Below are 22184 nucleotides of genomic sequence, written 5' to 3' on the forward strand. Positions count from 1 at the left end.
CAGTTTGTAGAATTCTGTCTCGAAATAGCCTCCATGGTTGAATCAGTGCCTAGAAACCAGCACTAAACAAAAGGCAATTAAAAAAACGTGTGGCATTTGCCAAGGCCCACAGCCTGCTAAAAGATGGACGCTGGAAAAGTGGCAGGTGTATTTCTCAGATGAATCTTGGGTTGAATTAAATCACAACCACAAATATTGCAGGAGACCTTATGGAGCACGCATGGATCCAAGATTCACCCAGGTTACATCCAGTATGGGGGTATCTGAGAGATTTGCAGGGTGGAAGATCAAGCCTAAAATATCAAGAAGTATTACCTACCTCTTACATTCCCAACCATAAAAGGGGTCAAATTTTGCAGCAGGATGGTGCTCCATTGCATACTTCCATCTCTACATCAAAGTTCCTCAAGGAACTCAATCAAGGAACTCATTCCTGCTCCAGGACTGGCCAGCCCAGTCACCCGACATGAACATCATTGATCATGTCTGGGGTAGAATGAAAGAGGAAGCATGGAAGACGCAAGCAAAGAATCTTGATGAACTCTGGGAGGCATGTAAGACTGATTTCTTTGCTATTCCTGATGACTTTATCAATAAATTGTATGAATCATTGTCGAACCGCATGGATGCAGTCCTTCAAGATCATGGAAGTCATACAAGATATTAAATATGGATCTCACAGCACCACTACTTAATTATTATATTATTATATTATTATATTTTCCCAATTATTATATTTTCATACCCCTAAGGCTCAGTCAATATTTGGACAACATAGACAAAGTCGATGTCAAAAGGTTCGTCTTGGTCATGATTGCATTGGTTCTATTAGGATTTATGTTCCGTTGCACGGTTTGAGTTTTAATTACGTTTTTGTGGCAAAAGTAAAGCTAACGGTGGCTAACTTGCTAGCCACAGTCACTGGCGCAACTGACGTCACAAAATATCTAGCAGAACATTAGTTTAGCAGCTCGTTAACTTCTGGGAGATAGCTAGGCTAACTGCTTTACTGCAAGGGAGCTGCAGAAATGCCACAAGCAAATAGGCCAGGGTAATAAATATTTACTCATTTTACTTATTTTTTATTACTTTTACTATTAACTACTTACTAACCGAGAGTGAGGTCATGCCGGGAAATATCAAACTGAGGCTGGAACGTACGGCAAAGCCGAGGTTTGATATTTTCCGGCATGACCGAACAGTCGAGGTTAGTAAGTAGTTTATTATATGGCATTTTTAGCTTCTTTTCATTTTTTTTAAGAAAATAAATGGTACCTCTAGGCTAATTGTAGCTAGCTCTCAAGTCTTCTCACGGTGTGTTTCATGTGTTGCCTAGCAACTCATTACTTTTGATAGAAAGCGGACAACATGGTTCTGCTAAAATGGCTTTAATTTCAACACAAAATAACAACACAAGTGATTCAAAGAGTCTAGTCTTCATCCTCACTTTCCATTACAAATATTTTCAGCATCATCTGGATAGTAAAACTCAGCAGCTGACTCGTCGATATCGTTCATTTTGAAGATGACGTCGGAGGGCAATACGGATCCGTATTGACTGGCGAGGAGGGCAATACGCGGCTGGCATGACTACCCATTAGCCAATCAGAAAGCTCGTACCGTTGTTGCCATATAATAGAAGCTGATATGAGGAAGTAGTTACATCTACTTTCGGAAACAGTAGTCTACTATTTCACTGAAGCATTAGCGTCATGACATTAGCCTCTATTGCCCGACATTAGCCTCTGTTGCCACATATTACAGCGGTCTATGATGCATCTGTTTTTAATAGTTAAAATAAACATTCCTCACAAATACATTTTCGTCGTAGGATTTATTATGACATTAGATTACAAGTAAACGATTTGTTGGTGAAATTATCATTACCTGTGGTTTCAAACCAGTGTAGCTCACTGCAACGCTGTACTGTAGCATAGTCTAGTAGCTAAAAAATCCCCATCTCCACAGCTGTTTACAGTAGCCTACGTAGGAAGTCAAACGGCGGCACATGTTCGGCACTATACCCTTACCTAAATCAAAAGTCTTTCAATAGGTGAAACTATCTGACTAGTGACTACTCACCTAAACTCCATTGCCACAGCCTAAACTTCAATCGGTTCATGAAAATATTCATTTCAGCCTAGACCGTACAACGGAAGTAACGTTAAATCAAATTCAATCAACCCAATCGCTACCAAGACAGTCTAGTAATAGTTACTACAATTTACCGGGGCAGCTTCTCCACACAGCAGGGCTATATTGCATGTTGCCTTGTTACTGACAATGATGGCTACCACTGACATTTTTATGAATGAGTGATTTTCCCCTAAATAAATGTTACGTTTTGGGGGCATATTTTCAGTTAGCAGATGGTACTATGCGATTGCGATTCCATCTGAGATAGCTACTGCTGGTAACGTTGTTGTTAAAATAAGCTTCAAAGGGGGTTCTTTATTAATGAATGAATGCAATATGAGTAAGCTAAATGCCTGAAAATATCACGAGAAGGGAAAAACTTACAATGACGTTTAAGTCATAGAGATTAGGTCAATTTTTACACCGTCTGCCAAATGTATTTGTTTTGATTCAACTATGAGGTTGCTGATCACAATGAGAAGACAACTATTTCATTCAACTCTTCACTCTTAGTATTTTGAGTTGTAAATGAGCAGAAATATGCTTTTAAATCTATGTAATCTTTATAAATAATAAGTAGGCTATGCATTTTAATATAAAATATACAGAAATATCAGTTGTAAAATGTAATTTAAATACGGACCCCTGCAACCAACGCAAGCAAGCACACCCTACAATTTCCCCAGCAATTGTACCCTCTCTAGTTCACTGATGTTATGCAACATATTTTTGTAGTTGAAGTAAATTATTTATTTAATTTTCACATTACTTTCTGTAGGCAACAAAACTTTTGTCTTGCCAAAACCTTTCTGTGTTCATTAAATGATCAATCTTTCTTCAGTGAAGCAAATTTATTTTACTATACTACAGATAATTTAGGGGGGTTTTAGCTTTCATATGAGCCATTTCTAAAACCAATTGATTAATTAAAAGTCAGGTTATAAATAGTTGTTTCTACAAAATGGATAATGGATGACAAGACTTTTGTCAGGGACTGTAGAGCATGGACGGTGATGCTATTCAGAGTGCCGTCCCTGATTAGAAGAGACGTCCGTCGCTAGGGGGAGAATAGAGCATGGGCGGCGATAGCACCTGAATGGTTAAGAGGGACAGCCATGTTTAGCAGGCTGTGGAACTAAACCAGAGCCGTGGAAGGCTACCATAGAATGTAGCTACAGCAACCTTGGGTGAATCGATAACTTTTCAGTTGTCACGTTATTCTGTATGAATTGCATTTATTTGTAGTCTATATAGGCTAAATATATTTATTTATTTACATATAAAAATAGGCCAATCAACAATAAAATCTCATGGCAATATAGATTGGAAAAACAACTATAATATATATAGGGTTAGGGTTTGCCTAGATATAGGCTACATTTATTTAAATAATTTAGTGAATTGTTGATAAAGACCTGTTTAAAGATTTAAACATTGTGTTATGACCCTTTGATACAGGCTACATTGCTTTATCGGTCTTTTAAGCCGTCAGTTTAAAGTGTTTTATGAATGGATTTGGAGCCGCAAATTAGTCACGAACCACTTTGAGCGGAGACAAATCTAAACGTTGCAATACCATGCTATGCGACGAGCAGGGGCGGACTTACCCATTAGGCAAAGTAGGCAACCGCCTGGGGCCCCCAGGTGCCACGGGGGCCCCCAGCTGACAAGGGGCCCCTTGAAAGACTCCATATAAATACTATATGATCAATAATAACTATAATAATAATACAAATCAAAGTAATAACTTTCCCCAAAAGAATCAACAAAGATACCAACGGAGCGTTTATTCTATTTGTGTCAACGCAGGCTTCCCCTCCCACCCGATACTACTGTGGACTATTCCATCGATTGTAGCTACTGCGCAGCAAAGCACGTCATATCAGTTTGTTTAATATGAGACAGTAGAAAAGTTAAGTGAATGAAAAAAAAAAAAATCAAGCTAAATGAAACGCAACTCCCCGAATGGAGCACAAAAGATAAAGACAAAAGAGGAGGGTAAACAAGTAGTTGCCAAACTGAAACTTCAGAAGGAAACGTAATTTTCTCTACACTGGTATCCAATGATGCGGCAGCTAGCACAAGTGCTGCTCAGTCAATGAAGTTTGGCTAGCAACAGCAGTTAGGCTAGCTTGCTCGTAGCACAATTTACCGTGGTCAGCTTCTCCAAGCAGGGCTCTAGACTGAGACCAAATTTGCCATTGTTACTGACAATGATCTCTTCCAGCAAACTTTTTTTTTGAATTACCCCCTAAATAAATGTCAAGCTTATTTACGTTTTTGGGGGCATATTTTCAGTTAGCAGATGGTACTGTTTGAATTGCGATTCCATCTGAAATACTGCCATTGATCAATGTTACAATAGCTTGTTTCAAATGGGGTTCTTAATGATTTAATGCAATATGAGTAGCCTAAATGGTTGAAAATATCACTAAAAGGGAACAACTTAAGGTGACAGAGTCATAGAGGTTACGACCGTTTTACTTTACAACTGAGGCTGCTATAGCTTATCAATATTCCCTCTTGCAGGAGAAATGAAAAGACATTCATTCTACACTTCACTTTTTGTATTTTGAATTGTAAATGAGCAGCTACGAATGTGTGCTTTTAAATGTATGCAATCTTCATAAATAGTAAGTACGCATTTTTATATAAAATATACAGAAATATCAGTTGTAAAAATTACAGTTAATAAACGGACTCATAAGTAACCAACGCTAGCAAGCACACCCTACAATTTCCCCAGAAATGTTACCCTCTAGTTATTATTATTATATTAATTATATGGATTGAAAAGAGTGAGAATAGGAGTTAAGGGGGGCCCCATGCCTGTCTTCGCCTGGGGCCCCCAAATCACTAAATCTGCCAATGGCGACAAGTCAAGTTTTGAAAATATGCATTTAGCCTTGTAGCACCAGCAAGTCTTCTTTTTTGACTATGGATCCTGCGACATGTTATCTTACACGGTAAAGTTAGTATGGAACCAGAAGGTGTACAGTTATTAAAACATCATCAATTGACAGGGCTGTTCAACACACATATAGGTCTAGGTAATTTAATGAAGTTGTTAGTAGACCAATTATGATAGCAGAAACAATCTTTTTAGGCCCTTTTTCGCCAACGGACGGCTGACAGCAGGGATGTTGAGGGCCGTCCCTCTGTAGCATGGACGGACAGACAATATATGTTGAGCAAGATGTACAGTTCAGGGCTCGACTAACTTTTTGAGGCACTTGTACATTAACGTTTCACCTGTCCATACACAAAAGTCGCTTGTCCGGGTAAAGATTTATCATTTTATTAAAAAAAATAATTGTGTTGATGTTTCTAGTTAGCTAGCGTCGGCAATGTACCTAGCAAGCGTTAGCAGCATTTGTATTGGTTAAATGTACATAGTTAAATATCAGCTAATATTCAACTGTGAAGTAGGCTATACGCCAGTGGCGATTTTAGACCCTTTTTAGGGGTGCTCTATAATTATAAATATAAATTAAAAATAGATATTATTCTTTCTTTATTATCATTTGATACTAGTAGTTCATGAAGAAAGGGACATCCTTAGTTTTTTCATTCATTCAATATTTTGCATAATAATACATAAATATATTAACTGTTATCAAGTGAAATTAGGGATTTATATTAGCAAGGGGGTTTAGCACTTTTGCAAGGCACTTTATTCATGTCACATTCTAATTGGGGGCTGAGCACCCCTAGAGGTCGCATCCTAGAATCGCCCCTGCTCACACGCTCTCACGCCAAACCTTGTACTTCTCACACTGAGAAGGCAGCCAACCAAGTAGTCCTGCTAACAATGTAAACAGTAATGGACAAGGTGCAGGCCCACGGAGTGAAGCAACACAGACAAGCAAACACCTGTGAAAGCTTGTCTCGAGGCCATTTCTCTAGATAGCTTGCAAATACTGAGGATAGCCTACAGAAGTAGAGTTAGCCAATGTTGTAGCGATACTAGCTAACGTTAGTTTGCTAGCTGTATAAAATTTCACTGGGTCTTACAGCGTTGCTTGATTTACTGAATTTATTATGAAATGTTATGTTCTACCAGCCATTTGCCTACTTGAGCAAGTCACAGTTTTTTAAAACCCGGATAATGTAACTGAGATGACACAGTAAATAATTCCTCTTCCAAGTAATAATTCAAGTGTTGAGCATTAAATTAGCGATCTTGTTAGATTGTTAATTAGAGATCTTGGGGAAGCCACTTATTTTGTGTTTTGCTCATGCAGAATTTGGTCAAATAAAATCGGTAAAATAGACGTAATGATAGGAATATAACGTGAAGTAACTTAGTATTTCATTTGGTTTGAGTTTTAACTTGTCCAGTGGGACAAGTACAGTTCTCTTCCACTTGCCCTACAAAAAATCCACTTGTCCTGGACAAGCGGACAAGCCTTAATGTCGATGTGAGCCGGTTGTAGCCTACATCAGAATTCATATCTAGGATGAACATTGACTTACATAAAAATGTGCAAATGGCAGTCTAAGCCAAAAGATATAGGCCACATAAAATTGCACTTGACATTATATAATAGGACCTAATAGGAAACAATAATAGCATAACAACCTTTACAATTAAAGAAAAAAAGTGTTTGGCCTTAAATGTTTTATGCAAATACAATGAAAAGTTGCAACTTAGTCCAGACCAAGACCCATTCAACACGGTACCTACACAATACCCTCAGGTATTATAATTTATGTAATTATTCAATATAAAATCAAACCACTAATCGACTTGTTTTAATGACCAGTCAGTGACAAAACGGGTTTGGCTGTTCAGGTCTGTGCCAATACTGCCCAACACTAGCTAGCTGAAATGGCCACACTGATGTTGTCCTTTTTTTATTTTTCCCATTGATAGCTAGCCGGCCACGTAGCCTACAGTTGTCAACTTGAGACGGATTATAGCTAACATACTACCTAGGAAGACGTAGTAGTGGCAGTGATCGTTAGCTTTGCAGACAAGTTACACATGACACGAGCTAAAGCAATGTTTACAAAAGGTTACTTCAGCACTACGTCGCAGTGATCAAAGACAAAGTTCCCACACGTACTAGGTCGCCACCAGAGCCATATAAAAAGACGTGTGACTTAACTATTTAACATGTCTTTTTATATGCCTTTGGTTGCCGCCATCACTTCCATTGAGAACCAATGATAAAAAGGCAGAGACGACACGGACATTGTGGGCAAAGCTTGTCTAGATTGTATGCTTTTCTGGCTGTGCGATGGCACTTGTCAACCCCCATACAGGTAGAGCTATCCCCCGAGCACAGGTGCTGGACACCCGGTGTTATTGCCCTGGTTTCCAGACTACCTGGTTTCCGTAAGCATGCAAGCTGTGCGTTCACCTAACAGCAGCAGCTGCCGTTGGCCTCTATCACCAGATTCGTCACAAATTTACAAAAAATCTACATTATTGGCGATTTTCAAGTTGCATATCATATTTTGTGCTGTAGGTTAAGAAAATAAAACAGTTGCAAGCTGGCATGAAGTGGGATTTGATCGCACTAGAACAAAAACATGTTTGCTAGTCAGTTGCTATACAATGCGAACTATTCAGGCTCATGGAGAAAAAGAGCTTTCAGTCACAAGTGTATTGGCATTCAGGCAACATTTTGTATAGACCAATTATTACCCTACGTCACACAACTGTCAAGGAGGCTCAACTGCGCATGTCGGTTGCAAAAGACGAACTTCTCCCCGGTCTATTACACTTGGAGTGTCGATCAGGTCATCATATGTCACTGGATTGCAGGGCTTGATATTAATTTTTTGAGGCTCTTGGCCTTTGGACAAATACATTTAAGTTTCACTTGTCTATGTAAAAAAGGCACTTGACCCCGATACCCTTAAATAGCCTGACCAAGTGATCGGGCAAAACTAGCCTGGCTAACGGAGGTCTCTTTCTCAGGCAAATGACAGGCTCATTTGAAACAGGCTCGGTTAAAGAAATCCGAGATGCTGGCTATCTTCATCAGGCTTGTATCTACATTAGGCAGTCCTCCCTGATGTTTCTGGTGTAGTATGGACTGAAATACAACATTGTGCACACTGCCAGTGAGCCAGACTGACTGAGGCTAACGTCAAAACAGTGTAACGGGGATGCAGTCTCACTCAGATTGCCAGTTTAAACAAATCAGAAAAATAATCAAACCAGCTGGCTAAAAGCAGGATTCCCATATCTCTTGAAAGCTGCCCTGCTCGACTTTTTAGATGTAGAATTGACTGTAAAACTGTAAAATGATGAACTTTGTGACATGGTAATAGCAGAGCGATGTAGCGGTGGTGGCAGTGATTGTCTTCTTTGTTGCTAGCTGTGTTAGCTAACATTACCTGGCACTTATCACCCCCCACTACCTGTACATCTTGCACACGAACAGTGCTCGATAAGTCTCAAACTATTTAAGACTTCAATATCTATGTTCTGTAGAGCACTTATCCGCCCAAGTACCTCTACAAAATCTACTATCTGTGCCAAAATAATATATCCTGACAAGCCATGCCGTTCGGCAGTGCGATTCCACTGTCACCCCCATACAGGTAGCATAGCTATCTGCTGCGTTGGTCTGACGATAACCACGCCCCTCTCGTTTGCATGTGAGATTTGAAATAAATACAGCACAGAAATAAATGTAGTGTGGAAATAAATGTGGCGTGGAAATACATGTGGAAATAAATGTGGCGTGTAAAAGTCCCATGAAATAAATAAAAGTTGTCTTTACAAAAACGTCATTTTGAAATAAATAAATGTATTTATTTATTGATGTCGGTAAATGGATTCAGCTATGTAATTATATAATGCTATATTTATATATTTATTGCCATCTTTTTTTAATTTCAGAATTTATTCCATAGCCATATTTATTTATGTATGTATTTATCTATTTATTTACCTATTTATTTATTTATTTAATTTTGACTAACTCGGTGTTCCATAGTTGCGCTGTTATACTCGGCAAGTATCGTGTTGTGGTGTCGGAGGACTGATCGAAAAGTGCATCATACATTTAAGTCATTTAGCTAAGACTTAGCTAAATGACTTAGACAATTACATGTAAAGTACGTAATGTCACATTAAATAATGTATTTAAATAATTAATTTAAATCGAGCTTAGGTTATATGGTGCGTTGCAGGGGCGATTCTAGGATCAGACCTATAGGGGTGCTCATCCCCCAATGAGAATGTGACATGAATACAGTGCCTTGCAAAAGTGCTAAACGTAAACCCCCATGCTAATATAAATCCCTAATTTCACTGGATAACAATTAATACAATTATGTATTAATATGCAAAATATTGAATGAAAAAACTAAGGATGTCCCTTTCTTCATAAACTACCAGCACCAAATGATAATAAACAATATATTTAAGAAAATATTTAAAAAATATTAGGAGTGCTTAAGCACTCCTAAAAAGGATCTAAAATTGCCACTGAATTGTACCCTCTCCAGTTACATTAATAAATGCATTGCAGGTCAATATAACGTGTGTGCCCCTTAATTTTCTGCTTGCGCTCCTAAAATTTTCAGTCAGGGGCTACTGTGCTCTTAGTAAAAAAAGTCAGTCTGGAGCCCTGCTCTGCGGGAAGACGTTTTCGCTCTGGATAAGAGCGTCTGCTAAATGACTGAATGCTAAATGACTGAATGTTATTGTTTCACCGAAGCAATACCAGCCTAAAGTAACCTATACCACCTCAACGCGAAGCATGCGTTGGTCGGCGAGGGGAGTTCAAGTAGAATGCGCCAAACCACCGAACAGCGTAGGGCCCTCACTAAGTCTGTCTGTGACAAGGTGACTAGCACAGTTGCCAAATGTATTGCAAAAAGCTGTAGACCGATTTATATTGTTGAGGACGAGGGGTTCACCCAAGTTTTGCGAGTGGCAACGGGTGACTCGAACATCAAGGTACCGCAAAATCAAAGACGCACACTAATGACAAAAATTCGGAAAACCGGTAATATGTGATTAATCATGATTAATCCACAGAAACCTGTGATTAATTTGATTAAAAATTGTAATCATTTCACAGCCCTAGTTTTTTCTAGCACATATTATATTCTGCAATTACCTTTAAGGTCAAACATTCTGGTCCTTGGCCAGGTGATCACCAGATGATGCTGTGTGTATGGGTTGTTGACTGTGGTTCAGCAGGCCATGCTGCAACAGCCAGCCAGCCTCTCCTTTGACACACTGTTTAATTCGTAACTGCAAACATGATAATAGTTCAACCATCAGACAAACCTAATCAGCTTTCTTGACACCTTCAGTATGCTGATTACCCACCTAACGCAGATGCAAAGGAACCCCCCCCTCCCCACCCTGCATGTGATGCCCTCTTGCAAGCTTCAAAGGGCTTGCTTGAGACAGCGTGTCTTCAAGCAATCATTTGTCTATCATTTGTTTGTGGCAGGAATTTGAACAAAGAACATACCTTATCAGAACTTTAAGGAAAGTTCTTCAAGACTTCATCTTTACCACAAGAGTAGAAAGTGGAGAATTTGGAGTGGTGCCCCAATAACTCTGATTAAGTGATTATAGATCAAGTATATAGACTCTTAAATGACCACACCCCGCTACAATATCAGGGTATCCGCGGGGTCTATGAAAGTATTAAAAGTTGATAAATCTATTTAGGGAAAATTAAGGCCCTTAGAAGGTATTAAAACATCTTAATCCCGATTTTATGAGGTATTAAATTCTGTTCACACTTCGTCCAAAGAGTTTGACTTCAAAAAGTATGCATGAATATATTAATTTTCCTCCCCATGACAATTATAAACAACGATGTGCTCGGTCAGCGAGTCACGTATTTTGCGAAATGCACGGTTAGGTGATGTGTCACCCTCCAAATGTCGCGAAACAGACTCCGAAATGGGGAAATGTACATTTGTGGACTCCTGGTTGGGAAAGGATGAGTTTATACAATGGCTGAAACCTTACTGTACATATTGTAAAAAGAAGATTAGCATAGCTTCGATGGGAATCAACGCTGTCAAGGCCGTCGTTGGCCGCAAAAGCAGCCGCAGCTGTCCATTGCCAGTTTCTGTGCTCTACCAGCGACACCACTACCCAACACAACAGCTGAACTTGTCAAAGCGGCTACGACAGCGAGCTCTGCCCCATCGTCTGCCGACATCAGGGTGGCTATGGGTGACCAAAAAAATTTGGTCGGGAAGTTGGGTCTGGAGGGTCTCGTATTGGGAACAACTATATAAAACCAGGATCTTGGCGGACCAATGAAATTGCCAGGGCGGGCTTTATATGATGATGGACAGATGATCAACAGTAATGTAATCAACAACGTCACGAAAGAGCCCTTGGGTTGAACTCGTTTTCAACAAACAACATATTACCTTGCTCTGATTGGTTGTAGGTCTATCCAATTGAGCAAAGAGGCATTTGTTTTACGAGTTCGGTTGAAACACGCCCCATAGTCACACCCCAACGGAGAGTTTTCAGACTCATATTCTGACTAGAATAGAGACTAGAGTATGACAACGTCAGGCTAGTGGATCACCTCTCACTGAACTCAAATATTTCTATAAACCTTGCCTTTTATTCTTCAATTTATCATTTTGAGCTTTGTTTCTTTCGAGCTTATCTGAGTTCTGTTGTATGGTTGTGCTCTATAGATTTATTTGCAAACTACAACTGTTTATTAAGTTTAAGGTTTTTTGCAGATTAGAACTTGAAGTGGCGATGAGGTCTTAAAATATTTTGAGAAGGTCTTCAAAAAGTCTTAAAGGTATTTAATTAACTTCAGGATTCCTGTATATACCCTGAATATAAACCCCAATTTCCAAAAAGTTGGAACATTGTGTAAAATTAAATAAAAAACAGAATACAATGATTTACAAATCTCATAAACCCATTATATATTATAAAAGATCAAAAATAGTTTTCTGTCAAAATTGAGATTTTTTATGTTTTGTACAGTTAACACCAGTGTCAAAACCAGACTTTTATATATGAGGTGGCCAAGGGTGGCCAGGGCTACTTCAGGGGGTCCACAGACCAAGACTGAAAATGTGTGTGTAACCTTAGCCTGGCATCTAAGTAGTGTATATTATTCATATACTAATGCTTATGAGAAATATAAATTAAAATTCACTTAATCCTGAGTTCTTAAGTGTGGCCTAGTATTATCCACGAGGGTTACTTTAATCAAATTCTACATTTACTATGAATAGACAAGTTTCTCAACATCTGAATTGCAACAAATGTCTTTCTTACACACACTGTACTGTAGGCTACTCACAAACTGGAGAGACTTTGGTTACTCTGTTTTCATGAATATACTGTATAATCTGGGTCTAATCAGGTTGGAGGTTAGATCCTTCTTTTACATTAAAACATAACTATTAGTGTACACTCACACAAAAAATGCCACAGCCATCAAAACAAGAACTTTCATGAATCAACAACCAACATTTTTAAGGCTTAAACTTAAAACGTTTGTGTAGGCTTAAATGTGTGGCCTACAAACACAAGCTAAACTTGGCTTAAGACTGACTGCCTAGTATGCTCTGACCTGGTGCCTGCAGCCTTGGGTAGGGAGCTGCTCTGAGGTCTTGGGGTGGTACAAGGACTGGGGTCTATTTCCACCTGATCCTGTTTGCTCAGCTTATTAAGTCTGCTATCTCACCCTTTCTTTTAATATTTGAAGTGAACCCTAAGCAAAAATAACATGTTGGCCTACACATCCAATTACCCACATTTGAGTTAAAGCTTAAACATATTCCCATTATTATCTTCAATCAACTACTAGATCATGGCTAGCCCTACTCTGAAATACGGTATTTCAAACAGGCATTATATGATAGCAAACAGGGCCTATCTGACTGCAGTGTTAATCTTTTGTAACGTTAATAGATTGAAAAGGCATCTCATCAAGGAATCTTAGCAATTAAAGAGAGGTAGCGACCCACACCAAAAGACATGTGTTAGGCTGTTAGTTGGTTGTTTACCAGTAGTGTTCGCGGGGTCCGACATGCCAATCAACTTGCCGTCTGCTAATCACGGGAATGCCCAGAATATTGGATGCCGGGCATCCTGGTGGTTGGCGAAGAGGCATGGAGGGTGGTTGGGCAGGGGGGATGGAGCATTCGAAGTTAAGATCTGTTCTTTCTGTTACATCTGGGTTTCACAAGAGACAGTATTGTCTTTCAGAACATTTTGTTCAGGAAGCCTCAACACCATTGCTAAACCTTAAAACGAGAACTGTAATATGATGCTCTTGTATTCCATCGCTGCCGCTGTATCAGACGCTGGCATAGTGAACTGTGACTGACTGGTGAACTGTGGAAATATCCTCGATTGAAAAAATGTGCTGCCAGATGTCAAAAGAAATGCTTCTTTTAACAAGATAAATTAAATGGCAATCAGCATCCAATTGCCAGGGATAGCGAATGACATTTTGGGGTGGCACCTGGGGTGTTCAGTCTGATATCGAGGGGGTCCAGTGCCACCCCGGCCACCCATATGGCCCCGCGGCTGGTTAACACCCTAAACGTCATTGTAATGTACAAGTATATGATTACTTATGAAAAAGTAATTTTCAATGTTTTTTTGTCATGCTGAGTGGTGGGGTAGGACCCAAATGCAAGGGAGTACGCAGCCATGTTGAAACAAAGGGTTTATTCTTGAAAAAAGCCAGGGACACAGAAAGGGTACTAGCATAATAGGGGTACGGACAAGACCAGGGGCCTATTCCATAAAGGCCACTCAAAAAAGCTAGACTTAAAGTCCTAAACCAGACTTGAATAAGTTTAATTAGTCAAGCGGGGCTTCAGCGGTTCCATAAAGGCCAATTTTAGCTCACGCAGTCCTACTAATTCAAGTCAGATTTACGTAGTCAAGCTAATTGCGCGTGCAGACTATTTTTTAGCAGCCCGAGAGGTAAAACATGGATCATACAATCCACCACGGCAAATGCAATGCACACGGCCACATGACTTCTTCCAGAAAGAACGTCCCCTTTAAATTGTGTAGACAGCTCCCTCATCCACCGCTTCAATCAAAGTAAAATGACACGCCATGATTGACGTCGTGAACGTAGACCTTCGTTGATTAAAAAATACCCTCTAAACTAATCTAAATTGACTTTTTTTTTTTTAATTAAATAAATAGCCTACTATTAATTAAAACATCATCCAGTAGCCTAGTGCTAACTTTTTAACATGGGTTTTGTGTCAGGGAAATGGGGGGGCGGATTTAGGTTCGTTTTGCAATTGTAGGCTACTGTTAACAATTATATTGCTATGATAATTATACTCGGATGATTTAGATTGAGATGTAGGCCTATGCCTGATGCCTAAACATTTGAAATCACAAACTAACATCCATACATTTAACGGCTATGGTGCGTAGCCTATCAAAGCATTGTTCATCATTGTTTAATGCATTAGGCTAAATGTTGTAGCCTATGTAGGCTATTTACGTTGATTTTCTATCACTGTTGAACTGATGAGAATAAGAAAATGAGAATATACGTGGTAAATCATCGTCTTCCCGTTGGGTCAGTGTTACAGGGACGTCTGGTTAAGCACCAAGTCACGCTAAGCCTGACAGTTAGTCTGACCCTGACCAGACTAGTTTCGTAGCCTAAGTTGCCATAGTAACCGAGTTCGAACTACATTGAGCTAGCTTGGCTTTATGGAACAGAGGCCTGTTCCATAAAGCCAGTTTACCGAATAAGCCAGACTTATGTCAGTTAGTCGGACTCATTTCTTGTTCATTCGGTTCCATAAAGCTAGCTCAACTTAGTTCGAACTCGGTTACTATGGCAACTTAGGCTACAAAACTAGTCTGGTCACGGTCAGACTAACTGTCAGGCTTAGCGTGACTTGGTGCTTAACCAGACGTCCCTGTAACACTGACCCAACGGGAAGACGATGATTTACCACGTATATTCTCATTTTCTTATTCTCATCAGTTCAACAGTGATAGAAAATCAACGTAAATAGCCTACATAGGCTACAACATTTAGCCTAATGCATTAAACAATGATGAACAATGCTTTGATAGGCTACGCACCATAGCCGTTAAATGTATGGATGTTAGTTTGTGATTTCAAATGTTTAGGCATCAGGCATAGGCCTACATCTCAATCTAAATCATCCGAGTATAATTATCATAGCAATATAATTGTTAACAGTAGCCTACAATTGCAAAACGAACCTAAATCCGCCCCCCCATTTCCCTGACACAAAACCCATGTTAAAAAGTTAGCACTAGGCTACTGGATGATGTTTTAATTAATAGTAGGCTATTTATTTTAAAAAATGTCAAAAAAAAGTCAATTTAGATTAGTTTAGAGGGTATTTTTTAATCAACGAAGGTCTACGTTCACGACGTCAATCATGGCGTGTCATTTTACTTTGATTGAAGCGGTGGATGAGGGAGCTGTCTACACAATTTAAAGGGGACGTTCTTTCTGGAAGAAGTCATGTGGCCGTGTGCATTGCATTTGCCGTGGTGGATTGTATGATCCATGTTTTACCTCTCGGGCTTCTAAAAAATAGGGTGCACGCACAATTAGCTTGACTACGTAAATCTGACTTGAATTAGTAGGACTGCGTGAGCTGAAATTGGCCTTTATGGAACCGCTGAAGCCCCGCTTGACTAATTAAACTTATTCAAGTCTGGTTTAGGACTTTAAGTCTAGCTTTTTTGAGCGGCCTTTATGGAATAAGCCCCAGGCTTCTACTGTTTTTATCCACTTTTAACTTTACAATTTGGTATGTCCACCGTTTGCAGCAATTACAGCAGCACATCTCTCTGGCATAGTGTCAATATATTTCCTGAGAACTTCCACACTAATGTTATCCCATGCCTTCTGCAACTCAAGCCAAAGGCTTTCCTTTGAATGTACAATAGATCTGTCCAGTTTATTTTCCAACACGCCCCAAATTTGCTTGATTGGGTTGAGGTCCGGACTTTGAGGGGGCCAGTCCATCGTTTTCAATGTTCCAGCATATTCCTTCTGTCGCAGGTAGTTACGGCAATAGTTAGAAGAATGTTTAGGGTCATTGTCCTCTTGGAAAATAAATCCAGGCCCAATAAGACGATTCCCAGATGGTACTTAGTACCTCACCAGAATGTTGTGGTATACCTTCTTATCCATGATGCCGTCAATTTTCACTAAGTCACCTGTTCCTGAGGCTGAAATGGCACCCCACACCATAATACTACCCCCTCCATGTATAACTATTGGCAAGAAACACTCATTTTTATATCTTTCCCCCTCCCTCCGTCGAACATACACTCTTTGCTTGTTGCCAAACTGTTCAAACTTTGACTCATCAGTCCACAACACTTTACACCAATCTTCCTTCATCCATTTCTTGTGTTCTTTTGCAAATTTCAGGCGTTTCACTCTGTTTTTCTCTTTCAATAATGGTTTCTTTGCTGCTATTCTGCCAACAAGTCCTTCTTCTCCCAGTTTCCGTCGCACAGTTCTTGGACACTGTTGCCCCATCAGTCATTGTGGTGTTGATCTCATCACGCAGTTCTCGTGAGGTCTTTCTTCGGTCCTTAAGACTGAGAATTTTGAGATGCTTTACTTGTCTGTCTGAAAGTTTTTTTTTTCTACCTCTCCTCTTTCGGTTCTGGTGTGAATTGGTGGCATCATGGCGGTCTAAAGTGTACTTTACAGTGCTTGGACTGCATCTCAAGTCCTTGGCTATGCGGCGGTAACTCCAACCAGCATCAAAAAGGGCCTTTATTCGAGCCCGTTGCTCACCCGTTCATCACCAAGTTCAGCTCCTTCATCACTTTAGCCATGTTCAAAGAGCAACATGTGCTTCAAGACTACGTCTAGAGGCTTTGAATTGATACCAATTGGTTGTGTGGCCTCAGTGACAAAACCCTGATGTTACCAATCACTTAATGAGCAGGATAGACCTTGTACATTCAAAAGAAACACACAGCTGTGTCCTATGACTCTTGCATCACCAGCAATTTAACCACGATCACACCTGACAATGATTACACAACTAATTTGGCTTCTTCTGTGAATGAACATGATTGTGTGACATTGATAGTGAAATAGGCCTAGCTTGTTTTTTGTAAGAAAAATGACCTAAATCTCCTTATGATGGCTATATTCTATGGTTTATACAACATAATGATGACTTTGTAGATATTTCATTTGTTTAATGGGTATTTTAATGGCCGATTCAACAAAAACAACTGAAATCTCTTGAATATGCCAAGTGTTTTAATAATTTTGGCCACCACTGTATGTTTGTGAATTTGTGACGAATCTGGTGATAGAGGCAGACTGATAGGTGCACGCACAGCTGGGGCACCAGTTAAATTGGGAACCAGTTGGGACATAACACCGGGTTTCCCAGATTCGTTAAGAAGCTCTCAACAGTAAGAGCTTCTTAGGAGTGTTCTAAGCGTTAAGAGCTTCTTAACAAATCTGGAAAACCCGGCCAATAACTTTTAGCGATAAAATCATAGCCTACTGTACTTACAGCTTGCGGTTGCAATGAGTATACGGTCAGAACAGCACCTCTTTTCAGGTTCAGCTTCTTAGCAAATCCTGCTTGAAATTGTCCAAGGTTGTCAAAACTGTCTTGGGGGAATTGTTCAGAGCAAATAATTGAGTGTCGAACTTCGCCGGGATCTTCTCATAGACAAACAGCAGCCTGTCGAATTTTTGGCTCCTTGGAAAGACTATGAGTGTTAGCCTTCCCTGTACAGCCTGGAACACAGCATTTACAACCGTGGTCCATTTTCAATATCTTTGTTATAATTCAAAACGTTCATCTTTGTAATTCCTTAGAAGTAGCCTACACAGAGCAGCGCGCAGTTAAACTAGTATCAAAGATAGACGCTACCTTGGGCTGGTTTGGATGTACATTTTGGGGCGTGACAAAGATACAGACCAGAGCCAAAAAAGGCGGTCCCCGGACTGACGTCTGTCCCGTCACTCTGGTGGCTTTGTTGAAAAGCTAGCGTTTCACAGCCAAATCTTTTCCTTTTGAGATTTGCATAGGAAAGATGTGTCAATGGACTTTGAGGTTCACTGTATGTTCATTTTACCCACCGAACTGTCGTTATTCAACTATGACAAGGTAAAATCGGTTTTGCAATCAACCGGCCCTTCAAGGGTTAAGCGTATTTTGATCGTAGTCTATTGTCTGGGTTCACAGTGACGATCGAAGTATTAATTTGAAAGATGTAGTTTCATAAGGGGCTGTGGTATCCACGGTAACCAGTTGTTTTCAATGAACCAATAGACCAATTATTTGTTTGTAAACGGGATGCGCGCGCAATGTTGCTGCAGAAAACCGGGAAAGGGTAGCATTCTAAATGGCAAAAGGACCACACGGATAATACAAATAGTTAGATTTAGACCAAAAAGGTCGAGGAGGACAGCCTTAAAGAGAGAAAGCGAATACCCATTGATCTGTCGCATCATAATTTTGATTCGGGTCACGAAAGTCTTGAAATTTGAGTGAGAATGTTGCCCGGTACAGACCGCATAGTCGAGCAGCAACCATGTATTCACGTACATCACTGGATAACTAGGTCGATAAGGCACCTGATTATAACGATCTAGCCTCACCATTATGCCATGCATTACCATTTAGTGAGACGAGACCTGAAGTGAAGCCAGACCATTCCAGACATTACCCATACCTTTGGATTTACAGTAGGCTACTGCTTCAAATTGAAGTCAAGTTTCTTAACGCTTTGTTATTATTGGCAATTTAAAGTTGCAACTAACAAAGACGTGTCAAGACCAAGACCCATTCAACACGGTACACTATAACCAAACCCAGATATTAGGTACAGGTTTATGGAATTATTCAATATTAAATCAAACCACTACCACTGGACTCGTTTTAATGACCATTCAGTGACAAAACGGGTTTGGCTGTTAATATGTGCCAATACAGCACAACACTACTAGCTCTACAGTAGCTAGCTCTAGCTGAAATGGCCACACTGATGTCGTCCTTTTATTATTTTGTCAGCTAGCTAGCCGGATAGCCAGCCACTTGGCCTACAGTTGCCGACTTCGAGACCGGTGAGAGCCAACATACCACCTAGGAAGACATAGTGTTGGCAGTGATTGTTAGCTTTGCAGACGAGTTCCACGTCACACGAGCGAAAGCCATGTTTATAAAGGTAACTTCAGCGCAACCTCATAGCTATCAAAGATCAAGTCCCCACACGTAGGCTACTAAGTCACCGCCATCACTCCCATACAAAGGCAGAGACGACACAGACATTATGGGCAAAGCTTGTCTGCAGTGTGATGCCACTGTCACCCCCATACAGGTAGCATAGCTATCTGCTGCGTTGGTCTGACGATAACCACGCCCCTCTCATTTGCATGTGAGATGTGAAATAAATACAGCACTGAAATAAATGTGGAGTGGAAATAAATGTGGTGTGGAAATACATGTGGAAAAAAATGTGGTGCGTAAAAGTCTCAAAAAATAAATAAATGTGGCATTAGGAAATAAAAGTCCCATGAATTAAATACATGTTGTCTTTACAAAAACGTCATTTTTAAATAAATAAATGTATTTATTTATTGATGTCGGTAAATGGATTCAGCTATATAATTATATAATGTTATATTTATATATTTATTACCATCTTTTTTTTATTTCAGAGTTTATTTCATAGCCGTATTTATGTATGTATGTATTTATCTATTCATTTACCTATTTATTTATTGATTTAATTTTGACTAACTCGGCGTTCCATACGCAACAGCTCAAACACAGGCAGGGATACAGTAGCAACGCTAGTGCTAAATAAGTATTTAGCTGCTTGGCTCCATGACGCCGGGTAAGAAGGGCTCGTGAAACTGCTCACCAAAAGAACGAAGGGGAACCCACTTGTCTGGCAGATTAAGACATGTTCGTTGGAACCTAGCGAAAAATATCTTAAACTTTCCAAGACTTTTAGCTAGGTTTATAGGTACCTAACAAAAAATAGCCTCAACTTTCCTAGACTTTAAGCTACGTTACTAATGCAGAAGGAAAGCTGATATCGCTGTCTTACTAGAACGAAGTATCTGCGTTGTTGCTATCGTGTGCTGACATTGTGCATACCCAATTAATTCAACATTTGTAGGTCGCACATGCGTGAGTGCTTGTAAAAAGTTGCTCGCACTGACTCAAAAACTGGTCGCAAAATGCAACCATTTGGTCGCAATCTGGAGCCCTGCCGCAGAGTGTGCATCACTTTGGTTTTATTGGATGTTCCATCTTAGTTTTTTTGGAACACGAACTTTTAGATGTTACGAAGTTACAGATTGGGTGTAATTGTGGTTATATTACGTTAAATGCGTTAAACAAAAATAACAAATTAATCCTGTAATTTAATCATAACGCGTTATTTTTCACAGCCCTAGAAAAAACTATTCTCCATGAAAATTGTACATTTAAGCAATGCATTACATTCCCCATCCCCACCAACGATAGTGGACAGCACATCCTGCCTTGATAATACCAATTAAATTACCTGCATTATCCCCAGAGTGGATAGTGTGGAGGATAATACTGTAACGGTTTGAAAACAGTGTGTGTAAGACTCCATATTGTGTATATGATTTTGTTGCTATGGCAGGTCCTACCGTCACACACTGGTTGGGTTCCACTCCAGGAACCATTGTGAAGGCAAGTCCTCTCAGCTGAGCCAATCAGAGTGTAGCCTGCCTCACAGTTAAATCTCAACAGGCTCTTCAGTCGGAACTCCTCCCCCAATCTGGAGCCATGGGGAGGGATGCCGGGATCACCACACACACCTGTACTACCACCTGGGACGAGGAGAGAGGGGTCAGTAAACACACACACAAACACACATACCGTATTTCTTCAATTAAACGCCGCCCTCGAATAAACGCCGCCCCAAAAAAGAACAGTGTAATAAACGCCAACCTTGATTAAACGCCGTACCCAAAAAATCTGAAAACGGTTATTTAATTGGTTAAATTGAAACACAGATTTACACAAGTAAATAACACAAGTATTATAATTCCCTCAACACTGGCTTTCTTGCTACAGGTTTGAAGCTTCTTCTCCAAATCCACCGTGAAAACTAAACCCACGGTAGGCTATAACAAGAAAATAAAGACCACATTAGCTTAATATGAACCTACAATGACATGCGCAGCATGTAAATAACCTTCACCAAAGTAAAATACAGACACAAATCAACATACCCCGGTCACAACATAACATCCGATCAACAACCTTAAACTTTTATCGGAGCATTAAATTGTCAGTGCTTTGCTTGCTGTGGACTCTCTCACTCACAAGCTTTCCAAAAGGCCTTCAAAATAAAGGCACTGTACTTTTACCAAAAAAAGTCACTTAATAATACTGAATGCAAGTATTCTAAATTAGGACATTGGTTGAAAACAAATGATACATTATGTTATTGCGACAATTACATGTAGCCTACAATATTGCAAGGTAGCTGACTTCACCACTGGCGAATTTGCCTTTCATCAACCCCAAGTTCGCGTGCTACAGATCTGTTGCTGCTGGTGAGTGCTTTCTGCACAGCTTTCTGTTTGAAAGCTGGAAGTGTAAGAATGTTTTGGCATGCTGCTTAAGATTTCTACACAATGTAGACACACAGTAAACTGTAACTGTAGGTAGATGACAAGACATCCAGATGTGTGTGCATATGTGTTCATTAGTACCTGTGCAGTAAGGTGGTGTCCCACTCCAGCGCCCATCTTCCTGGCAATAGCGTGTGGCATTGCCCAATAGTGTCCTCCCTTGGTCACAGCTGTACTGTACTAGGGAGCCCTGTGTGAACTGTCTTCCTGATATCACTGCATTAGGAGGAGTCCCAGGATCGCCACAGGAAATGGCTGCAGGTAAAAAGGGAGCTTTAATGGTATATTCAGTGTTGCCCACAGATTTAAAAAGCTATTTGTGGCGGGGAGGGGGGTTGTTTCATGTTTCATTACACAGAACTGTTAATAATTTGTTACACAGAACTTTATATTAAATACTTGATGATTCACACCTTCACAAAATCAACA

The 22184-nt window shown here is 39.9% G+C and overlaps 1 protein-coding gene across 1 annotated transcript in view; it reads right to left on the reverse strand.

Annotated features, from left to right (window-relative positions):
* csmd1b (CUB and Sushi multiple domains 1b) overlaps window positions 1-22184 on the reverse strand; it is a 390765-nt gene that overhangs the window by 26734 nt on the left and 341847 nt on the right. Inside the window, exons 45-46 of the mRNA XM_084709424.1 lie at window positions 21837-22010; window positions 20763-20945 (exon numbers count right to left, since the gene is read on the reverse strand). Of these exons, the coding sequence (XP_084565550.1) occupies window positions 20763-20945; window positions 21837-22010 (357 nt within the window). The remainder of the gene's footprint in view (window positions 1-20762; window positions 20946-21836; window positions 22011-22184) is intronic.

Source organism: Hypomesus nipponensis, chromosome 11 (assembly GCF_054491055.1).
Source record: "Hypomesus nipponensis isolate SF chromosome 11, ASM5449105v1, whole genome shotgun sequence".
NCBI classification, from domain to species: Eukaryota; Metazoa; Chordata; class Actinopteri; order Osmeriformes; family Osmeridae; genus Hypomesus; species Hypomesus nipponensis.